At 43.4% G+C, this 18,089-nt stretch overlaps 1 protein-coding gene across 1 annotated transcript in view; it reads left to right on the top strand.

Annotated features, from left to right (window-relative positions):
* LOC138288100 (carboxypeptidase A2-like) overlaps positions 1 to 8,476 on the top strand; it is a 41,017-nt gene extending 32,541 nt beyond the window's left edge. The window contains exons 8-11 of the mRNA XM_069229330.1: positions 1,579 to 1,669; positions 2,540 to 2,739; positions 4,167 to 4,251; positions 8,103 to 8,476. Of these exons, the coding sequence (XP_069085431.1) occupies positions 1,579 to 1,669; positions 2,540 to 2,739; positions 4,167 to 4,251; positions 8,103 to 8,290 (564 nt within the window). The 3' untranslated portion in view covers positions 8,291 to 8,476. The remainder of the gene's footprint in view (positions 1 to 1,578; positions 1,670 to 2,539; positions 2,740 to 4,166; positions 4,252 to 8,102) is intronic.
* Positions 8,477 to 18,089: the final 9,613 nt, after the last annotated feature.

The raw sequence follows: 18,089 nt of genomic DNA, 5'->3' as shown, positions 1-18,089 counted from the left end.
GCCCACAGGTGACCTTGAGGCCCTGACCCACCAACTAATGCCCGACTGCCCGCTTTCCCAACCCGACTCTACTAATCACCCTCGAGGCTAGCCAGGATAATTTAACAGTTACATTCCAGCATTTCAGTTGCCTAAAGCGTACACTGCACAAAATCTGTAGAGTAATTTATTTTTCAATATTCATCTCCTCAACTTTCTAATTAAATAAAATGCACAGTGCCACAGGGCTTCACTGGAATGAAATGAACAAACAAAGCAACAGACATCAGCAAATTCTAGAATCAATCGACCATTATTTAACAGGCCCTAATGATTACTTCGTAAACGAAATCAGCTTACAGCCAATCAACAAATGTTGTAAAAAAATTCTCTTTCATCGACCAATCTGTGCTAACTTGGGATTTCAATTCATATGATCAATTAAAACCTTTATAATGTAGCTCTATATGTTTTAAAAAGAGAGCAGCATTTAACCCCGCTATCTTCTAATTATTTTCATAAAGTTCACACTTAGGTGTAAACAATCTTATTATACCCATCATAACCCATAAAAATATATTGTGTGCAACTTTGCAATGTAATACCCATGAGCTGTGCTATCTGTGGAAACGTCGCGGTTGTACACTTTTCAGAGCAATCCTGCATTTGGAATATTTTTGTCTAAGTATGGCGCAAGTCCATAAATTTGTATTGAAGTGGTAGGAGTTGCTTACCCATTACATCACCATTGTGTTGAGTTTGTATACAGACAGCAACTGCATATTAGAAGTCTCTATTTTCAATCGCTCTTAAAAATTCTGCAGTTTGAATTTTCAATTGATGCATTGTGTTTCCGACCAAAGTTTGAGCAAGAACAGACTATTATATAAACCACAAAATTTGTTTATACATGTTTTACTAAAAAATTCTCTTAATGTGACCGCCATTAGCAAACCTGCTTAGAGTTTTAAATCCATATTTACAATATTTGCAGTGTCTACAGGTAATAAAAAGCCTTTCATTTTGCCCCAGAGAAGTCATGAGGAAGGGAGATGGGTTCTCCCAACAGACACTGTGTTTGAGTGGACCACATTCTGTGGCACTGAACATTTTAATGAATAGGAATGGTGAGAATGTCAAGTTTTGGACTTCAAAAAATAAATTCAATTTAAAAAAAAATAATAATAATCGACGATCAATTATTCTGCAGATTTTGTGCAGTGTAAGTGTTGGCCAATTAATATCCTGGTATGTGACTAGATACTAGTGTTTTGCACGCCCCCCTTTCAATATCTTGCCTTTCACCTGCACTGCAGTTAGGACTTTAAAGATGCTGATGGCTGCAGTTTTGCTTCTTGGTAGCACAGATGAATGAGATCATGCTTATTTTCCAGAGTCCCAGTTATGGCGGGGTGTGTTCGTGCGCATGCGTCCAGGGTCTGCACGTGCTCAGTGGCACGGGGATGGGAGACAGGTTTGAAGTATGGCGCGCCAGTCAGCCGAGTGTTTGTATTTCTCTGCAGCCGGGTTTGTGTCCGTGACTTGTCATGTGAAAGTTGTCTCCTCCCTGGTCATCGCTGCTCTTTTGTGGCTTTTCAGAACCGTATGTGGCGCAAGACCCGCTCGAAGAAGTCCGGCAGCCTGTGTGTCGGTGCGGACCCCAACCGGAACTGGGACGCGGGGTTCGGAGGTAGTAGCTGATGATGTGGTCGTTTTACATTTGGGGTGTAACGCCGCAAACAAATGATTATTTGGACCTCACTAACTGCGCCGATCCATTGATCTTACACCGTTACTTCTTTACTCCATTAGCCATGCTCCATCCTTTCCTTAGCCATTTCTTTTTTCCCCTCCTTCCTTTAGCATTCATCCACATCATTGCTGCATTTCTTCCTTCCCCTTTACCTACCTTACTTGCTTTCCTCCTTTGTCCTTCCTGCCTCGCCTACACCTGTTCCATCCTCCCTCTGCCTCCATCCTGGGATCCCCACCAGTCTCCCTTCCTTTCTTCCCCTCTCTTTCCCTGGCCACTTCCTTCCGCCCACAGTCCTTCCCATCCTTCCTCCCTTAGTTTTCTTAATGGTTTACGTCATTACTCCCTTCCTTATTCTCTCCCTACTCTTCCATTCTTTCCTTCACCCTATCCCTCCTTCCTACCTTCATTTTATGCTTTATTCCATCTTTCCCGCTCCTTCTTATCGTTTATTCTATCCTCTCAACCTCCGTCCCTCCATGCATCCCTTCTTTCCTTTCTTCCTCAATCTTTGTATCCCTCCCTCAACTCCTCCTTTTGCTCCTTCCTTCCTCTGCCATTCCTTCCTTTTTCTTTTCTTCCTCCCGGAGTCCTCCATCTTCTCTTCCAATCTTTCTCCTTCTCTCTTCAATAGTTATTCCCTCCTTCATTGAGCATTCTTTCCTCTCTTGCGACTCCTTCCTCCCCTTCAGTCTTTTCTTTTTAAGGCTTCATTCTTTCCTTCTTTCTTTACATAGTTCCTACTTTTTCTGTCTGTCTTCCTTCAGGCCCCCTGTATGCTCATATCTCCTCTATTCTTGCCGACAGGACCCGGCACCAGTGCGAATCCTTGCTCGGACACTTACCACGGGCCCAGTGCAGAATCTGAAGTCGAGGTGAAGTCTGTTGCAAACTTCATAAGGAATCACGGAAACTTCAAGGCCTTCCTCACCATCCACAGCTACTCTCAGCTCCTCATGTACCCCTTTGGATACAAATGCACCAACCCAGCAGACAAGACCGAGCTGGTGAGTATCCCTCACTCCTGCTACTGTTGTCCCATGTACTGTTAGATCTCTTTGTTATTCTCTCTTTGGTTGACTTTACATTGGGTTAAGTATTAAGAACCCCTCATAGGGTCTTTATTCCGAAACCCCTCTACCTCCCACGCATTCAGCCCCCAGATTTGAATCTCATTCGAAAAAGCTGCATTTGTGGTGTTTAAAGCAATAGATGTGATTACAACTTTAGAAGAAGACAATTTTGTAGGCTGTCATGCTAGTGTCACAGGGCCAGTCTCGCAGAGCCATGTGGGGTCACGAACCAGGAATACATGGTGACACAAGCCTCCCAAGTGACTGCATGCTCATCAGTGGTTAACTCTAGACCCTGGACTTTGTGTCTGGTGGCCAGTGTATGCTGCAGCCTTCTCACCCTGTCAGTCTCAACTACTGATGGAAAATTCGGTGTTTGTTCAGAATACTAGACATTCATCTGTATTTCCCCCTGACAAATTTTGAAGGTGTTACTGATTCGCCACCTAGAAATATATTAAGCCATTTTGTCACTCAAGTTTAGATGATTGGATGATTAGAACTCTTAGTTACAAAGTAAATTGAATTAAAGCACCCTGCATGATCACCGCCTTTCATTTCTGGTGCTGGACAATATTAGCAGCCGATAGAAGAGTGCTAGATGACACAGTGTCACTGCTCTGCTCATACTGGCCCAATATTTTTTTTAGAACGTTATTGTGCTAGGCATTGAAATACAGGTTTAAGGATATCCGTTTTGTAGCTTGGACTTAAAATAGGCTAAACCGAACTTAAGGTGGGCAAAATGTCATACACCCCTCAAATCCCCTTTTCTATATTTCTTGATGAGGAGTGATTGTTAAAAAAAAATCCTTTTGCCTCTCAAAAATATTTCCTCCGCATTTTTTTAAACAGAGGCTGACCTTCTTCTTTAAAAATTACATTATTTTTAGGGTGATTTTTGTGAGACAGCATAGGATTTATTGTTGCATGGACATTTAACCATCACTGCACTCAGAAGTATTATTAATGGACAATATATGACTTATGGGTGTGAGAAACATTTAGCCACCACAATACCCAGAGGTACTATTTATGAGCCACGACACCCCGATGAACTATATATACTTAAAGCACTTGGAAGTCACATGGGTTAAGTTAGAGTTGGGCTGTAACAGCATGTGCGAAAAATCGATGGATGGGCTTCAGCCCAGCTCTGTTTAAATGTGGTCGAACCTTCTCTCCTAACTCCTTGAGCTGTTGCCGAATAGATCTTGGTAAGTACAGGCTAGGACTTCCAACATGTTCTTCAGAGCTGAAGGCCACTCATGAAAAGCTCCTCGATGATTTTGCCATTTGTTTTGAACACACTCATTACTGGAGGGTCCAATGCCAACAAGTTATCATTATTGTTTCCATAGGATGCTGTGGCAAAATCTGCAGCCAATGCCATCACTTCCCTGTACGGCACCAAATACACAGTGGGAACCATCTGCACCACCATCTGTAAGCGATTTACTTTTACATCAATAGTCTGTTTATATGATTTGATTTTGTATGATAATGCCTCGCTCCATTTGGCATATGATAATTTTATGGGAACTGTTGATATCCTGCTGAGTTAGAATACAATGTGACGTGTTACAATAGTGTTGAGCTCCATTTTCTAATCTTTTTTATTAAAATAGCCACAAAAATGGCACTCTGTTTTTGCAAAAGATCTTTTTGATTCTTTTTTTCGTGTTTTTCATCAGAATTCAGTGGAAGGCCCATTAAAAGCCAGCAAGCCTGACTTTGATATGATGATGCATGTAAACACAAGCATTTTTAAATGCTAGTTACATTTCTCACATGCGCACATGCTGTTTTTCACATAGCTTTGCCAGTGCTGGGAGAAAAGTAGCAACAAATACCACGAGGTGATAAGGGACACTCCTCTGGCTGAAGCTAAAGAGTACAATACATACATTTTAAAGAACTGATAACAATACATCTTGCAGACAACTGTGCTATGAGGCCAGACGTAAAAAATGTTGATTAGTAAAAAACAAAAACAAAGTCCAGTGAAAAACAATCCCCAATAAGTCAGCTAAGTAATATTTGAAGTAAAAAAAGCAAAAAAGAGATATGTTGAAATTCTGAAAACGGATACATGTCCATGCAAAGCACAACTTTTCTTTCATTTGGTTTGTTTTTGCAAAAATGAAGGAATTTATGGAAAATATGGTTTATAGATATGTTTTTAAGTATTTTTTACTTTTGGAGAAAATAGCTAGTATCCATAAGAATAATCTTCTGCTCAAGAGGTAACACCTGTCCACGCTACCAAATACTATATTTATTCAGCTCTTCGTAGATGTCTGTTCTGATCCTTTTATTCGGCCCTTAGTGGAAGAACAAGGACTGCATAGAATGTTAGAGGTCTTGCCACGCAGGTCCAGTCTTCACATCCACATCATCTAGGAAGGCAATAGTCTAATCTGTACCGTATTTGCATTTTCTTAGTTGGGTTCGTAAATGGTATCACATCCTAGAGACTTATTTTTCGAACTAACAGTCCACAAATAGCTTGCTATCCATATATTGACACTATTGCTCATGTGTTTTTTCGAAGCTGTGCGCCTAACAAGAAGATTCAAATCAACTTTCTATCGTCATTTGTTTAAACCAACACCTTTCTTAGAGTCTGCAATCATAGCTAAAAAAAAAAAATTGGCTACATTCCTACTGCCTTTTCTAAAACCAGGTCATGTTTTCTCTCGGGCATCCAGCAACTAAAAGGAGCTGACATTTTCCATTTGTGAATTTTCCCAAGTTGTAACATTGGTGTGTTTGGGAAGTTAAAATAATTTGATACACAGAAATCGCAATATTTTTTGGGTTATGGTAATCAGGACTGGACACAACACTCAACTTGAGCTTTTAGTGCCTTTCTTTCGCTGCATGTTGCCTTCACTGCTGGCCACCTCCAAAGGCCTTTCATTGCCTTGCTGCTTGATGCCCATAACATAGGAGACACATGCAGCAACATCTGTGCTCCTCCGTCTTCGTGTCCATGATACGAGAGTCACTTCTGGTAAAAATTGCACTTCTCTGCCTCTGAGTCCATAACTTGAGAAACACATCTGACTACACCTGTACTCCTCCACACCCAATCATGAGATTCATATCTGGTGACAACTGAAGTCCTCTGCCTTGGTGTCCATACGTTGAGAGCCACTTCTGGTGACAACTGTACTCTTCCACAACAATAATTTGAGATCCATATCTAGTGACAACTGCAGTACTCCGCCTTAGTGTTCATAACTTGTGAGCTACTTCTGGTGATGACTGTGCTCCTCAGCATTCACCACCATTCCTTATTTTTGTAGTAAAACACTGCATCCTTCTTCTAACTTAAGGACCAGTTAGCATATGTAACTATCACATATACACCGAAAGGAAAGAGGTTTAGGGACAAGGATAAGAGTAGATCAAAATGACACGTTTGATGTTGCAATGATATAGAAAAGTATTAGGAGGGCATATGAGCTTGAAGGGAGAGAGCGTCCATCCTTTGGAACCACAAGTCAAGAACGTGTGAACTCTTAAGTGAAAGCAGCTGCTTTCTAAGCCAGCATACATTGGAAGCCAGGTATGTTACACTCATGACTTTGAAAGTTGGGTTAACTGAAGGCTAAGCCAATGAACAACTTTGGAAATGCCTTGATTGCTTTAGCTGCCCTGCCTACGTCCATTTGGACTTCTGTCCAGGTGGTAGGATGAAGTATTCACTTTTCACTATTTCAGATCACAGGTTGATTGAAGATAAAATGGCACTTTCTCTACGTATGACTATAAAATATGCAAAAGTAAACAGCATCCAATGTTAACGTTTTAAAAAGTAAAAGCCTGATTTCGATCGAGGAATTACTCCGCCACCATGGTGACGGATACCCCGTCCGCTAAAATCTAAATCTAGATCCCAATGCTTCCTATGGGATTTAGGTTTTGATGGATGGGATATCTGTCATCTTTGTGATGGAGTAAAACCTCGATTGAAATCTAAATCAGACCCTCAATGTATTGGTTGCATTCCCAATATATGTTTCGGCATTTACATAGTCTTGTCAGTGGCTCCTGTAGTCACCATCTTGGAATATGTCCTGAAATAAATCCCTGATTTCACCCTGAACATGTGAGGTACTCTACATGGAAACTTTGAAATGTAGGTTGGGCATACGATCGGCCGTAGAACTTTTCCAGCTCTGTAATCATGGGATAACTGATGGAATATCGTATACAGAAATATCATGTGGACATTATATTGTGTCTAAAATATTGAGGACCAAAATAGCGAAAAGGTGAGTGCAAATAGGTAAGTATATATTTACTATTCTTAACTCCACATCTATGAACTTTGAAGATATATATTGTCACTGTACATATATGTGGACTTATATATAGTAAAACTTGGTTTACCTTCACAATATTTTTGTCCTTTATATTCTTGACACAGTATTTTGGCCCACAATATTTTTTTGTTCGGTATTCTGTCTAAACACTAAAACCATGCATGCAGTGTACATACTTGTACAGAAATCTTTCTATGTTTAAAAATCTTTAAATTTATGCAGCCTGACAACTAACACTGAGCACTGTCACCACTTACGTACAAACAAGAGATTAAAGGATGTGAGTATTTTGGATGAATTACTGGAGGTTGTTTTATGAGGTGAGGTGGGAATACTGGTAATCCTTGAATTGGCCTTGACTCGGTTGACAAGAAAGTTTTATTAGTCCTGTAGGACAAGGGGTCTCTATAGTAGAGGCCTGTCTGAGTCACACTGAATTGAGTGGAGCTGCAGAGTGAGCTTCATCTTTCTGTATGACCTTTGATGTTGCATGCAAGTGATTGTGTATGCTTCTTAACTTAATATCACTGTCAGTCTCTCAGTAAGCATCTCCTGTAACAACAATTAGATCAATTAACACCTTTTTTTTCCAAAATATCTCCCTCTGCAAATTTGTAGTTTACAAAATCCTGTTTCACTATTGACACAAAGATTTATCTTAATACACGAAGGTAAATTTCTTGGTGATGTGATGTTTATCATCTTCCAGTTGAAATAGTTCTTCAAACAGCCTACTTCATTTATACGCTTTAATTGGACCGTGTTGAACAACCAGCTCAAATTTTCCTTCAAGTAATATGTTTTTTTTGTTTTCATTCTGAGAATGACTATCTGCATAATTTTGCAAGAGCTTCTTCCTGTGATACGTTGATAGTTGATGGAGCTGATCCTTTATTAGGCTCCAAGGTTGTGCACAGGCCATACACCAGTTCTGACCCCTGACACTCTCTTTGTCTCCCTCAGATCAAGCTAGCGGAGGAAGCATCGACTGGTCCTATGATTACGGCATCAAGTACTCCTTTGCCTTCGAGCTTAGAGACACTGGGCGCTATGGATTCGTGTTGCCTGCCTCACAAATTATCCCAACAGCTGAGGAAACCTGGTTGGGGTTGAAGAAGATTTTTGAACATGTACGTGACAACCCTTATTAGAAGAAGATGACCATTGCACCATGAAAGATTCATTTCCAATGCTGTGACATCTTGGCCAAATGTATGCTGTTGTAGGCTGACTGGGTTTGCACAGTATTTCTGTTTGGGTCGCGCATACCATAACATTATCCAGTATGTGCTAGAACCTAGTGAGAATTAAAAGAAAGAGATACCTGTAAACAACCATCAGGTCTGCTTCTGTTTGTATATGTTTGCTTTGTGTTTGAGATCCCATTAGGTGCCAACCCTGGAATCAGCAAAGCTGGTGCAACTCTTTCTATTTTAACGTTAACATTTTGGCTGCTTTTCATGAGTAAACCTGGTTCATTTCATGGGGTAATATGACTGAGTGTGTAGGTAAGACAATCTTGTGAACAGCAATACATCCATAATCATGGGTGAAGGTGGAAGTTCCTTTACAAATCTTGATCTCCCCGTCAGCTACTTAGACAGCAGGATTCCCGCGCACAGCCCCGCATCATGTTAGGCTGAATACTGGCATCTGAAGTGCCACCTTGGCTCCTGCAATGTGTGGACTGTTCAGTCTTTTGGTAACACAACTTAGTCAAATGTTTTCTTAATTTCTAACATTAATGCAAACAAGCAGCTTTAAACATAAAATGCATGCGCACCACCATTAACACACCATCAGGTTTGGTAAAAGTATACACTACCTGCACTTCGTGTTGTAAGTCCTAACAAAGCCATCAGCCAGCAAGGCCTAAAAACATATGGTGAGTTGGACATAAATGTGGGTTGTTCTAGCCTAATGCAACTCTGTGCGGTCTCCTCAGTTTAGCTCAGTCTTCTAAAACTCCACGCCAGGTTTGCCATGCATTGCCTCCTCAACAAACCGCTAAACAGCCTGTTCATCAAGTAGCCATGTGCATGGCTGCACCGCCATGCCAAATGAGACCACATTTACAGACCTAACCTGCTGAGAGACAGCCTAATCACGCCCTATGTGCTGCTGTGTGCGGATATTTAAGCTGTATGAATCTGTGCCTTGCGCTTAAGTGAATCAGTCAAATCACTTCCCAACACACATTTCATTAGGAATCTTTGCTTTTGTGACTTGAACTTTTCTCTAATTTCATTAAATGGGAATTGCACTGTCCAGTTTTGCATCACTGTAGTTAAATATTGTTAGGACTCAGCGCAGACCATGACAGCCAGTAGCAGCGCTATTTGCCTTTGACATATCTGAAAAACCGACTTCAAGAGACTTCAAGAGATCTTAGCAGACCGTCTCAAAACCCTCTGGGACATCACCAGTACAAGCAGGGTTCACCTCAGCAGCAAATCCAAATCCATGTTGCTGGGAAAATACAGCCAAGTTATGGTCAGGGAGCTTTACAACTGTTTTTGAAATGTTAACTCTTGTTGACTTGTTATACTGTGTCCGTGCTCTGGCGCCTTGATTCGGTGCCAGCTAATGTTACACTGTCGGAGTCGCTTTCCTCACACCATATAGATTTATAGTATGAGTGTGAGGTACCTGTAGGAATGACTATTTTAGGCACCAAATGTGAAATTGATCAAGGATATTCAAAATTCTAAAAAAAAATCTTCTTGCCAGGCATTGTCACAGGCTTCTCCACACCATTTTACTGTTTGACTCTCTCTCCCTTAACCTGATCCTAATATTGGTGCAGAACCTCTACCTCCAGCCACACTCCAGGTCCTCTTGAAAGACGTAAAAAACGCCAAAGAGAGGAGAGGAGGGGGTTGCATAGAGGGGGCAGTTGAGCACGGAGAGAGCACTCCCTGCTGTGCTCGGAGCACTGAGAGCCAAGAGACAGTAGCAAAGTCCAGTAGTCCAGAGTAAAGACCCAAAGGGCAAGAGGGAATTCCCTTCAGTGGAGCCTGAGGTTGAATCCAAGATGTTTGCACACCCAAAGACTCCAATGTTCATTCCGTGAGCCATAGTAACCAATCCCGCTGCACGTATTCAAGAGAATTTCCTGAAGGTGGGTTGATTAACAATATCACTATTAATAATAAGCGCAATCTTTACAGCACTTAATACTGCACTTCTGACTTGAGCCTGGGAGATGCCAAATCCATTGTGGAAAGAATTAACACAGAGGCTTTTCAAATCACTATGACTTGGTAATTCTAATACATTTTGTTGAAACAGGAAGTATGGATGCAACCGTTTTATGTTAATTAATTACTGTGGATTAATTCATTGTTTAAACCTATGTAAGGGGGTTGCACAAACTTTACAAAACAATTAGGATTTCATCCACACTTCAGGGATGGATCACCTAATGTATTCAATAACAATGACTCTTATTAAATGCTATTGCCATCTACTGTGAGCTTTAGCTGCGGTGAGTGCTCTCTACAGCGGATGTTAACTGCTATTAACTGCCCAGCACATAATTATGGGCCTGAGGGTAAAGCGAGGAGGCGTTGACGACTATTGACGCTCAACAGCATGCGGACAATAAGCCTATTAGCAGCCGCCCCCTTGTCAGCAGAGGAGACACATAGTCCAGCCATCTCATTCTGCTCTAAGTGCCTGCATCACCCTCACTCTGCACACAGAATGCAGGTAAAGGGCAGGACTCAGTGCCAGCATTTTGATTAGGTGATCCACTGTCAGAGGCCCTTGTAGGCTTCTAATTATTGTTCATAGAAAAGCTTTAGCGTCTTCCAAATAGTTATGAGCATCACTACAGATTGTTCCCATTAATTCTGCAGTGTCAGCAACACACAGATGAAACATATATAGTTGAAAACTTGTAAAAGTCCTTCATTATACAGTAAACATGATCTTTATGGTAATACAGAAAATACAACTTGAAAGGCAAGGAGCCAATGAACAACTGTTGCTTTCTTTATCTGTCACTATGTATGAAGCTGGGTGGGTTGGAGGAGAGCCTTGCATATGTCCTGTAGTATCTACCTGCACATTTCTGTCTCAATGAACCGACAGTGACTTTAGCACACGGTTCTTCACTGTCACAATATGGACGTTCTCTCAGCCAACACTCACAGCTTTTGGGTCAGAACACGGCTTAATTTGTAAATATAAAACGTGCTGGTGCCCAAAGTTCTCCTCTGAAACACGCTGCTGTAATTAAATGTGCGAACACGGAATACCGAGGCATTGTAATCCTAAAACCACCTCGGGCCTCTTTAGTCCATTTACAGGCACTCCCTGCCCTTTCAGCTCACTCTTGCAGCTTTCTGCTTTACTTTATTCTTTGACGAAAGAAAGTAAATGCCAACAAACTGCATAGAACCTTTAGAAACACCTCAAGTCTTAAGAGACAGCACAAGGCTTATCGAACAAGTTTTAGATTTACACTATTCCTGTTGCTTCAGTCTACTTCGATACAGAGCCTTTTTCACAGGTTATTAAACTGAGCCATTTGTTGCACGCTTTCCTTATTCTTTGCGTCTTGATGACCCAATTTCAAGCTTCAATTTACTGTTATTTGGAGTTCTAAGTCGAAAATTCAAATGTAAAATACGTAAAGGGTCTGATCACACAAAAGTGCAAAAGTGCATTGAAAGAATTCCTCTCCAGTTGGATTCCACTTTTGCCTTTTTTTTATTTTATTGAAAGGTGTTATTCTGGGAAAGTAATGTGACATTTCCTGATGCGTGTATTCCCACAATGCACAACTGCATGCACAGTGCAAATCCACACTGGGGAAGCCAGCACCTATGTACAATTGCATATTTTTTTCTTCTCCACAAATCAGATCAGTTTAAATTTAGCTCGGATTAAAATCTATAAAAAACGTAAAAAAGCATTACAACAGATTATCAAAAAAATGGATATAAAAAGAATACATTTAAAAACACCTTAATCGTTAATCAATGAAACGGCGTCCAGTTGTCTAGGTGACCAGGAAAAAGACTAAGACCCATGGATGTCATTTAGGGGTCGCAGCTGCGACCCTTGGCTTATCCTTTGCGACCCCTGGCACTGCATTTGTGACCCCTGACTTCAGAGGTGGCAAAGTCAGTGCCAGGAACACAGTGGCAGCTCGTTTAGTTTGGTCTCCGCTCTCTTTGTTTTCTGCCAATCTTTATTACAGTAATCGTAAATTATAGCATATTATTCACTATTAGTGTAATAAAAATGAGGTACAGTTAGCTTGAATATGGCCTTCTATGATAGTTGAGGTCCGTAAAAATGTTTTTAAGTGTAAGTTCTGTGCGTGCTTGCGGGTGAGAGTGTGTTTATGTGAGAGTGTTGTAGTGTGGCGCCAGTGACGTAACTGTTTTTGAATGTGTTTGACCTGGCGGTCATGTGTTGAAGTTTATAAAATAAAGTGTGGCCAGTGGGCGGGGTTCAGATGATACAAGGCGGGGTTAATTCATACCCTGTGCCAGCGTGTTATTCCTGCGCTAGCGCCGGTGCAGACAGAGTAGTGCGCCGACACTACATTCTGGGGACGAGGGAGTCACACCCTTACAGTGGTTCAACACGCCGTGGCGGTCGCAGTTCACATGCGGCGCTCGTGCCACATGCATTCCCATGGCGACGCCTCTCCCGAAGTCTGACCGTCGGAGGCTTCGGAATCCCCTGTCAACCCATCAGAAACACTCAGAGCCGGCCCTGAAGAGCGGAGTGCGTTGATTCACCATGTGCTCAAGCACGCCCGCCTGCATCCCAGGCCCCACATCCCCCTAGTCAGCTCCAAAGCCTGAGCCACGTTGTCACACGCTGCCTCTCGGTGAGACAGGCATGCTGGAACTAGAAGTTATGTAAGGACAGCTGAAACTTCTTCATCCTGCCCTGTTTGCTCCCCCAGAAGGTACTGTGATTGTTTCAAGGGCACACAAGTACAAAAAAAAAAAGAAGAAGAAAAGGACAGAAAGAATAAGCCTTAGTTATTACAATCCAGATACCACAGTGCTGCACATCACTGGGGAAGAAAAACAAAAATCCCCCCCCCCAAAAAAAAAATATATGCTTAAAAACACTAGATGCTAAATATTGTACAACTAAATATCACATTCGAGTTAGAGAACATACCACATAGACCACCCAGAGGGCGCAGCACAACAGAACAAGAAGTGCTTGTTTCAAACTGCGAGTGGCAGAAGTACTGTGAGATTGAAGCAAGTGTCTCCGCACCTCGCCATTTGCAAACAAGAGAAAGCCACGTCATACATTGCCTGCTTGGACTCAACATGTCTATCATCCCTTCAGTTGAGCCTTTTGTCGTTGAAGGGGCCCCGTCTGCACAAGCCCAGCGATGGAAGGGCTGGGCTGACAGAGTCCTACTATTTTTTGAGGCCACCAAAGTAGAAAATGCACAGAAGAGAGCTATGATTTTTCACCTCGGGAGAAAATACATTGTCAAATTATCCAAGAACCTCATGGAGGCTACCCCCAAAATGCATTTAACCCTGATAGCTGCCCTAACCATGCATTTTGAACCTATGGCAAACACAGACTATGAACGCTTTGTGTTCAGGCAAGGCAGACAGCAAGCAGAAGAATCGATCAATTCATTCCATATAAGGCCCAAGGACCTAGTCAGCATTATGGGTTCACAGATATAGGGTTAAAGAGATCAGAGGCCAAGTGATTCAGGGGTGCGCATCAGCAAAGCTGCGACAGAGAATCCTTGAGGAGTCTGGGAGGTCCCTAACTGACATCCTCACAATGGGACACACTAAAGAGTTACCCAAGGCTTGAGCCTCACATATCGAGGCAGCACTCCAAAGACCACTCAAGGAAGAACCAGTCAACAGCAGGCCTCCATCAAAGCCGTGTGGGTATTGTGGTGGACCATCACACTGAGCAAGTGACTGCCCCACCTGAGGAAAGAAATGCGCAGGCTGCGGGAATCAGTTTGTGAAAGTATGCAGATTGAGCAAACCATGACCAGGGAACGCCTCTGTAAAAGCCATCACAAGCAGGTCCGAGTGAGGCAGTGACATGGATGGCGATGATGCTGAGGAACATGTCATCCAATCCTTGTTCACCATAGGCAATGTGGCCCAGTCGTCCAAGAAACTGCCACGGTGCCAGATCAAGGTAGGCGCCCATCCAACCATTGCTGTTGTTGACACTGGTGCCTCCATAAACATTTTGGCTGCCGATGTATAGCACCAGATGGTTCCGGCACCCACCTTAGAGGCAGCAAAGTTAAAAGTGTACGCATATGGCCAGAATATGCCACTCGCCATTTAAGGCAGATTCCAGACATCCATTGTGTATGGATCGTGGTCGGTCCACGCACAAGAATATGTGGCTGAAGAAGGGCATGAGATGCTATTAGGGTGCCAAACAGCAGAAGATTTGGGTGTCGTCACCTTTGCTTTTGGCATACATCAAGAGTCAGTGACTGAATTCTTTCACCAGTTACGCGACGTGTTTGAAGGTATAGGCTGTTTGCATCATAGAGAGGTAAAACTACACGTTGATAAGACTGTGCAGCCAGTGGCGCTCCAGCACGACGCATTGTTTTTAACCTCAGAAAACAGGTGGAGAAAGAGTTGGCAAACTTGAAGCAGCTGGCATCATAGAACGAGTCGCAGGGCCCACAGCGTGGGTATCTCTGATAGTGGTCGCATGGAGGCCCAAACAGCCAGGGGAAGTACGTCTCCCCAACGTCGCTATCAAGCACAAAAGACATCTGACCACCCATGATCGATGACTTGACTTGGTAGGTGAACTAAGCGGAACCTGTTGGTTCTCCAAGCTGGACTTGCACTCAGGGTACCACCAGTTTGTTCTAGCAAAGGAGTCACGCTATGTAACAACATTTTCAATGCATGTAGGGTTAAGGCACTACAAAAGACTGAATTTCGGCATCTCTAGCACTGCAGAGGTTTTCCAAAATGTAATTCACAAACTTTTAGCAGATCTGCCTGGCACTATCAACGTCAGTGATGACATCTTAATCCATGCAGAGACCCTCCCAGAGCATAATGCCAGGCTCAAGAGCGTGTTACACTGAATCAAAGAATCCGGCCTACCACTTCACCGCTAAAAGTGTGAGTTTCTCACCAACAGGATCCAGTTTTTGGGATATGTGATCTCAGCCGATGCCATGTCACCAGATCCCGAGAAGGTGCAAGACATTAAGAATGCCCCCCCCCACCAATGTGACTGAAGTCCGAAGCTTTCTCCGAATGGTCAGCTACTGTGTCCGTTTCATTAAGGACCTTTCCACGTTGACACAGCCACTCAGAAACCTGATGAAGTCTTCAGAATCTTGGACATGGGGGTCAGCCCAACAAACTGAGTTTGAAGCCACCCAGGATGCCTTATCCAGTTACACTATTCTACAATATTTTGATCCCCACAAAGACACGGAAATTGCAGTTGATGCTGGCCCAAAAGGCCTAGGGCTCGTGCTGCTCCAAAAACAAGACAATGATGAGTGATCACCAGTGGCATTTGCGAGCCGGTCATTGACTGACAACGAGCAACAGTATTCGCAAATTGAGAAAGAGGCCATAGCTGTGCACTGGGGCTGCAAACATTTTCACCTTTACGTGTATGGCCCACCGTTCCTCCTCACCACAACCATAAGCCCCTCATTCCCCTCTTCAACCGGACTGTGTCGAAACCCTCGCCGTGGAGAGAAAATTGGATGCTCCAATTGCAGGACTATAGATGTCGTTTGGAATACTGGACGGGGTCAGATAATCCGTCTGACTACTTGTCTCGTCATCCGCGAGCTGCCACCGCCAGCAAAATCCACGAAGCTAATGAAACCGAGGAGTATGTAAGGTACCGTGCAAGATGACTGCCTTCAAAAAGCTTTGCAGGCGATCCGTTCCAATCATTGGCAGGCTGTGAGGCAGCAACTACCCTCTCTCACACCCACCTCCAAGCGTATAATGGAGAGCTTGTACCATGTTCGCAATGAACTATCAGTGGACCCTGATGGGTGCTGGCTGCGAGGCTACCGGTTATTAATTCCGTTCTCCTTCACTGACCGGGTGGTACAGTTGGCACACATTGGACAACAAGGCATGGTGAAAACTAAGAGTCGACTGCAGACTAAGGTGTGGTTTCCCCTAATGGATGAGTAAGTCGAGAACACTGTGCGGTTGTGCGAATGGTGTCAAGCCTCTGGGGAACCGAGCTGGCCTCTCCCTGTTGAGAAGGAACCAGGTCCACGACAATCATGGGTTTCAGCCACCAGTCTTGATTTTGGGAGTCTACCTGGTGGCCAGTACACCATAGTGATGATTTCTCCAAATATCCCGAAGTGGAGATCATCCCGATCTCACAGCTGAGGTCGTGATTCCCCAGATTGAGAAGATCCTGGCCACTCATGTCCTTATCTCTGAAATAAAAATTGACAATGGCCCCCTATTTCAGAGTAAGGAATTTGTTTATCACTTTGAGACCACTGGCATCCAACACCGACGGATCACACCGCAATAGCCCCAGGCGAATGGGGAGGTTGAAAGATTCATGATGACATTAAGCAAAGTGGTACGAATTGCTGCAGCAAGTGGACAGTCAAGTGAATATGCCATATCTTCCTTTTTGCAGAACTACCAAAAGACTCCCCATTCCACTACTGGCAAGGCTCCAGGGTATTTCTCCTTAGGTTGAGCAGTGGTGGATTCCATTCCTCATCACCGGCAGTGGATACCTGGAGCCGCTGATGATTGTCAGGTCTACCAGAGACGTGTCAGTGTGAATCGAAAAGCCAGCCGTAAGCGTAATGCAAGAGCTTCAGACTTACACGTTGGAGATGTGGTGCTGCTAAAGGAACACTTTCCTGGAAGTAAGTTCCGCCTGCCATTTGAGAAAAAATCCCTGGAGCATTGTGCGCAGGTGTGGATCCATGGTTGTGGCCCAGCGAGGGACTTCCACCGTCACGTGGAACATTTCCATGTTCAAGAGATTTCATCCCCCACAGCCACACAGTGGCGAAGAATCTGACCCGCTGTTGGCTGATATTGATCAGATGTTCATGCCTGACTCAGACGACAGTCTCTCAACCTCTCAGTCAATGTCCAGTGCAAATCCTGAACCAGCTGCAACTAGTTTGACACCTGCTGGTGTCCCAGAGCGATATCCATGGACAGACAGATCTACTCGTACTAAATACAGGTTACGTGGCAATCTAGCTCCATCTTAGAGTTTGCGAGACCATCTGGTGTGAACTGATGCTCCACCTAGCTCGTGATCCTCAGTTACCTCATGTTATTTGTCTTGGGGAGGAATGCAGTGTCGCTCCAGTGACGTAACTGGTCACGGGGCACTACCATTATCAGTAAAAATTTAATCCAAGGGGAGCTGCTTGACTCCCCTTCCTGTTTGTATTTGAATGTGTTTGACCTGGCGTCACATGTTGAAGTTTATAAAATAAAGTGTGGCCAGTGGGCTGGGGTCTGATGATACAAGGCGATGAACAGAAGCCACTGACGCCACGTTAATACATACCTCGTGTCAGATTGTTATTCCTGTGTTAGCGCCCCACTCAGACAGTGTAGTGCGCCGACACTACAAGTGTGAATTTGTGTGCATGTGGAAGTATGTGTGTGTGAGTGAAAGTGAAGGTCAAAGGGTGTGTGATGTCACTTCCACTACCCCTGGCATTTTGGTGAATTGACGTTCATGACTGGGACTGCACAAACTTTATACAGTTCTTGAGGTATCAGTCTTTATCAGCCCCATCCGCGACCGCAAATTCAAAGTGCCCATATCTCTCAACAATTGCTGAACGCCTTTGGCCCACAGAATGACATACACATTAACTATAAGTTGGTCTTATCTTCGATTCAGAAGGGGCAGCTGTAACATTGGTTTGTGTGGCTGTGTGCAGCAACCACTTATTGGTGAAATATATTA

The sequence above is a fragment of the Pleurodeles waltl genome, chromosome 4_1 (genome assembly GCF_031143425.1).
Source record: "Pleurodeles waltl isolate 20211129_DDA chromosome 4_1, aPleWal1.hap1.20221129, whole genome shotgun sequence".
NCBI classification, from domain to species: Eukaryota; Metazoa; Chordata; class Amphibia; order Caudata; family Salamandridae; genus Pleurodeles; species Pleurodeles waltl.
This window is presented reverse-complemented; position numbering and strand designations above follow the sequence as displayed.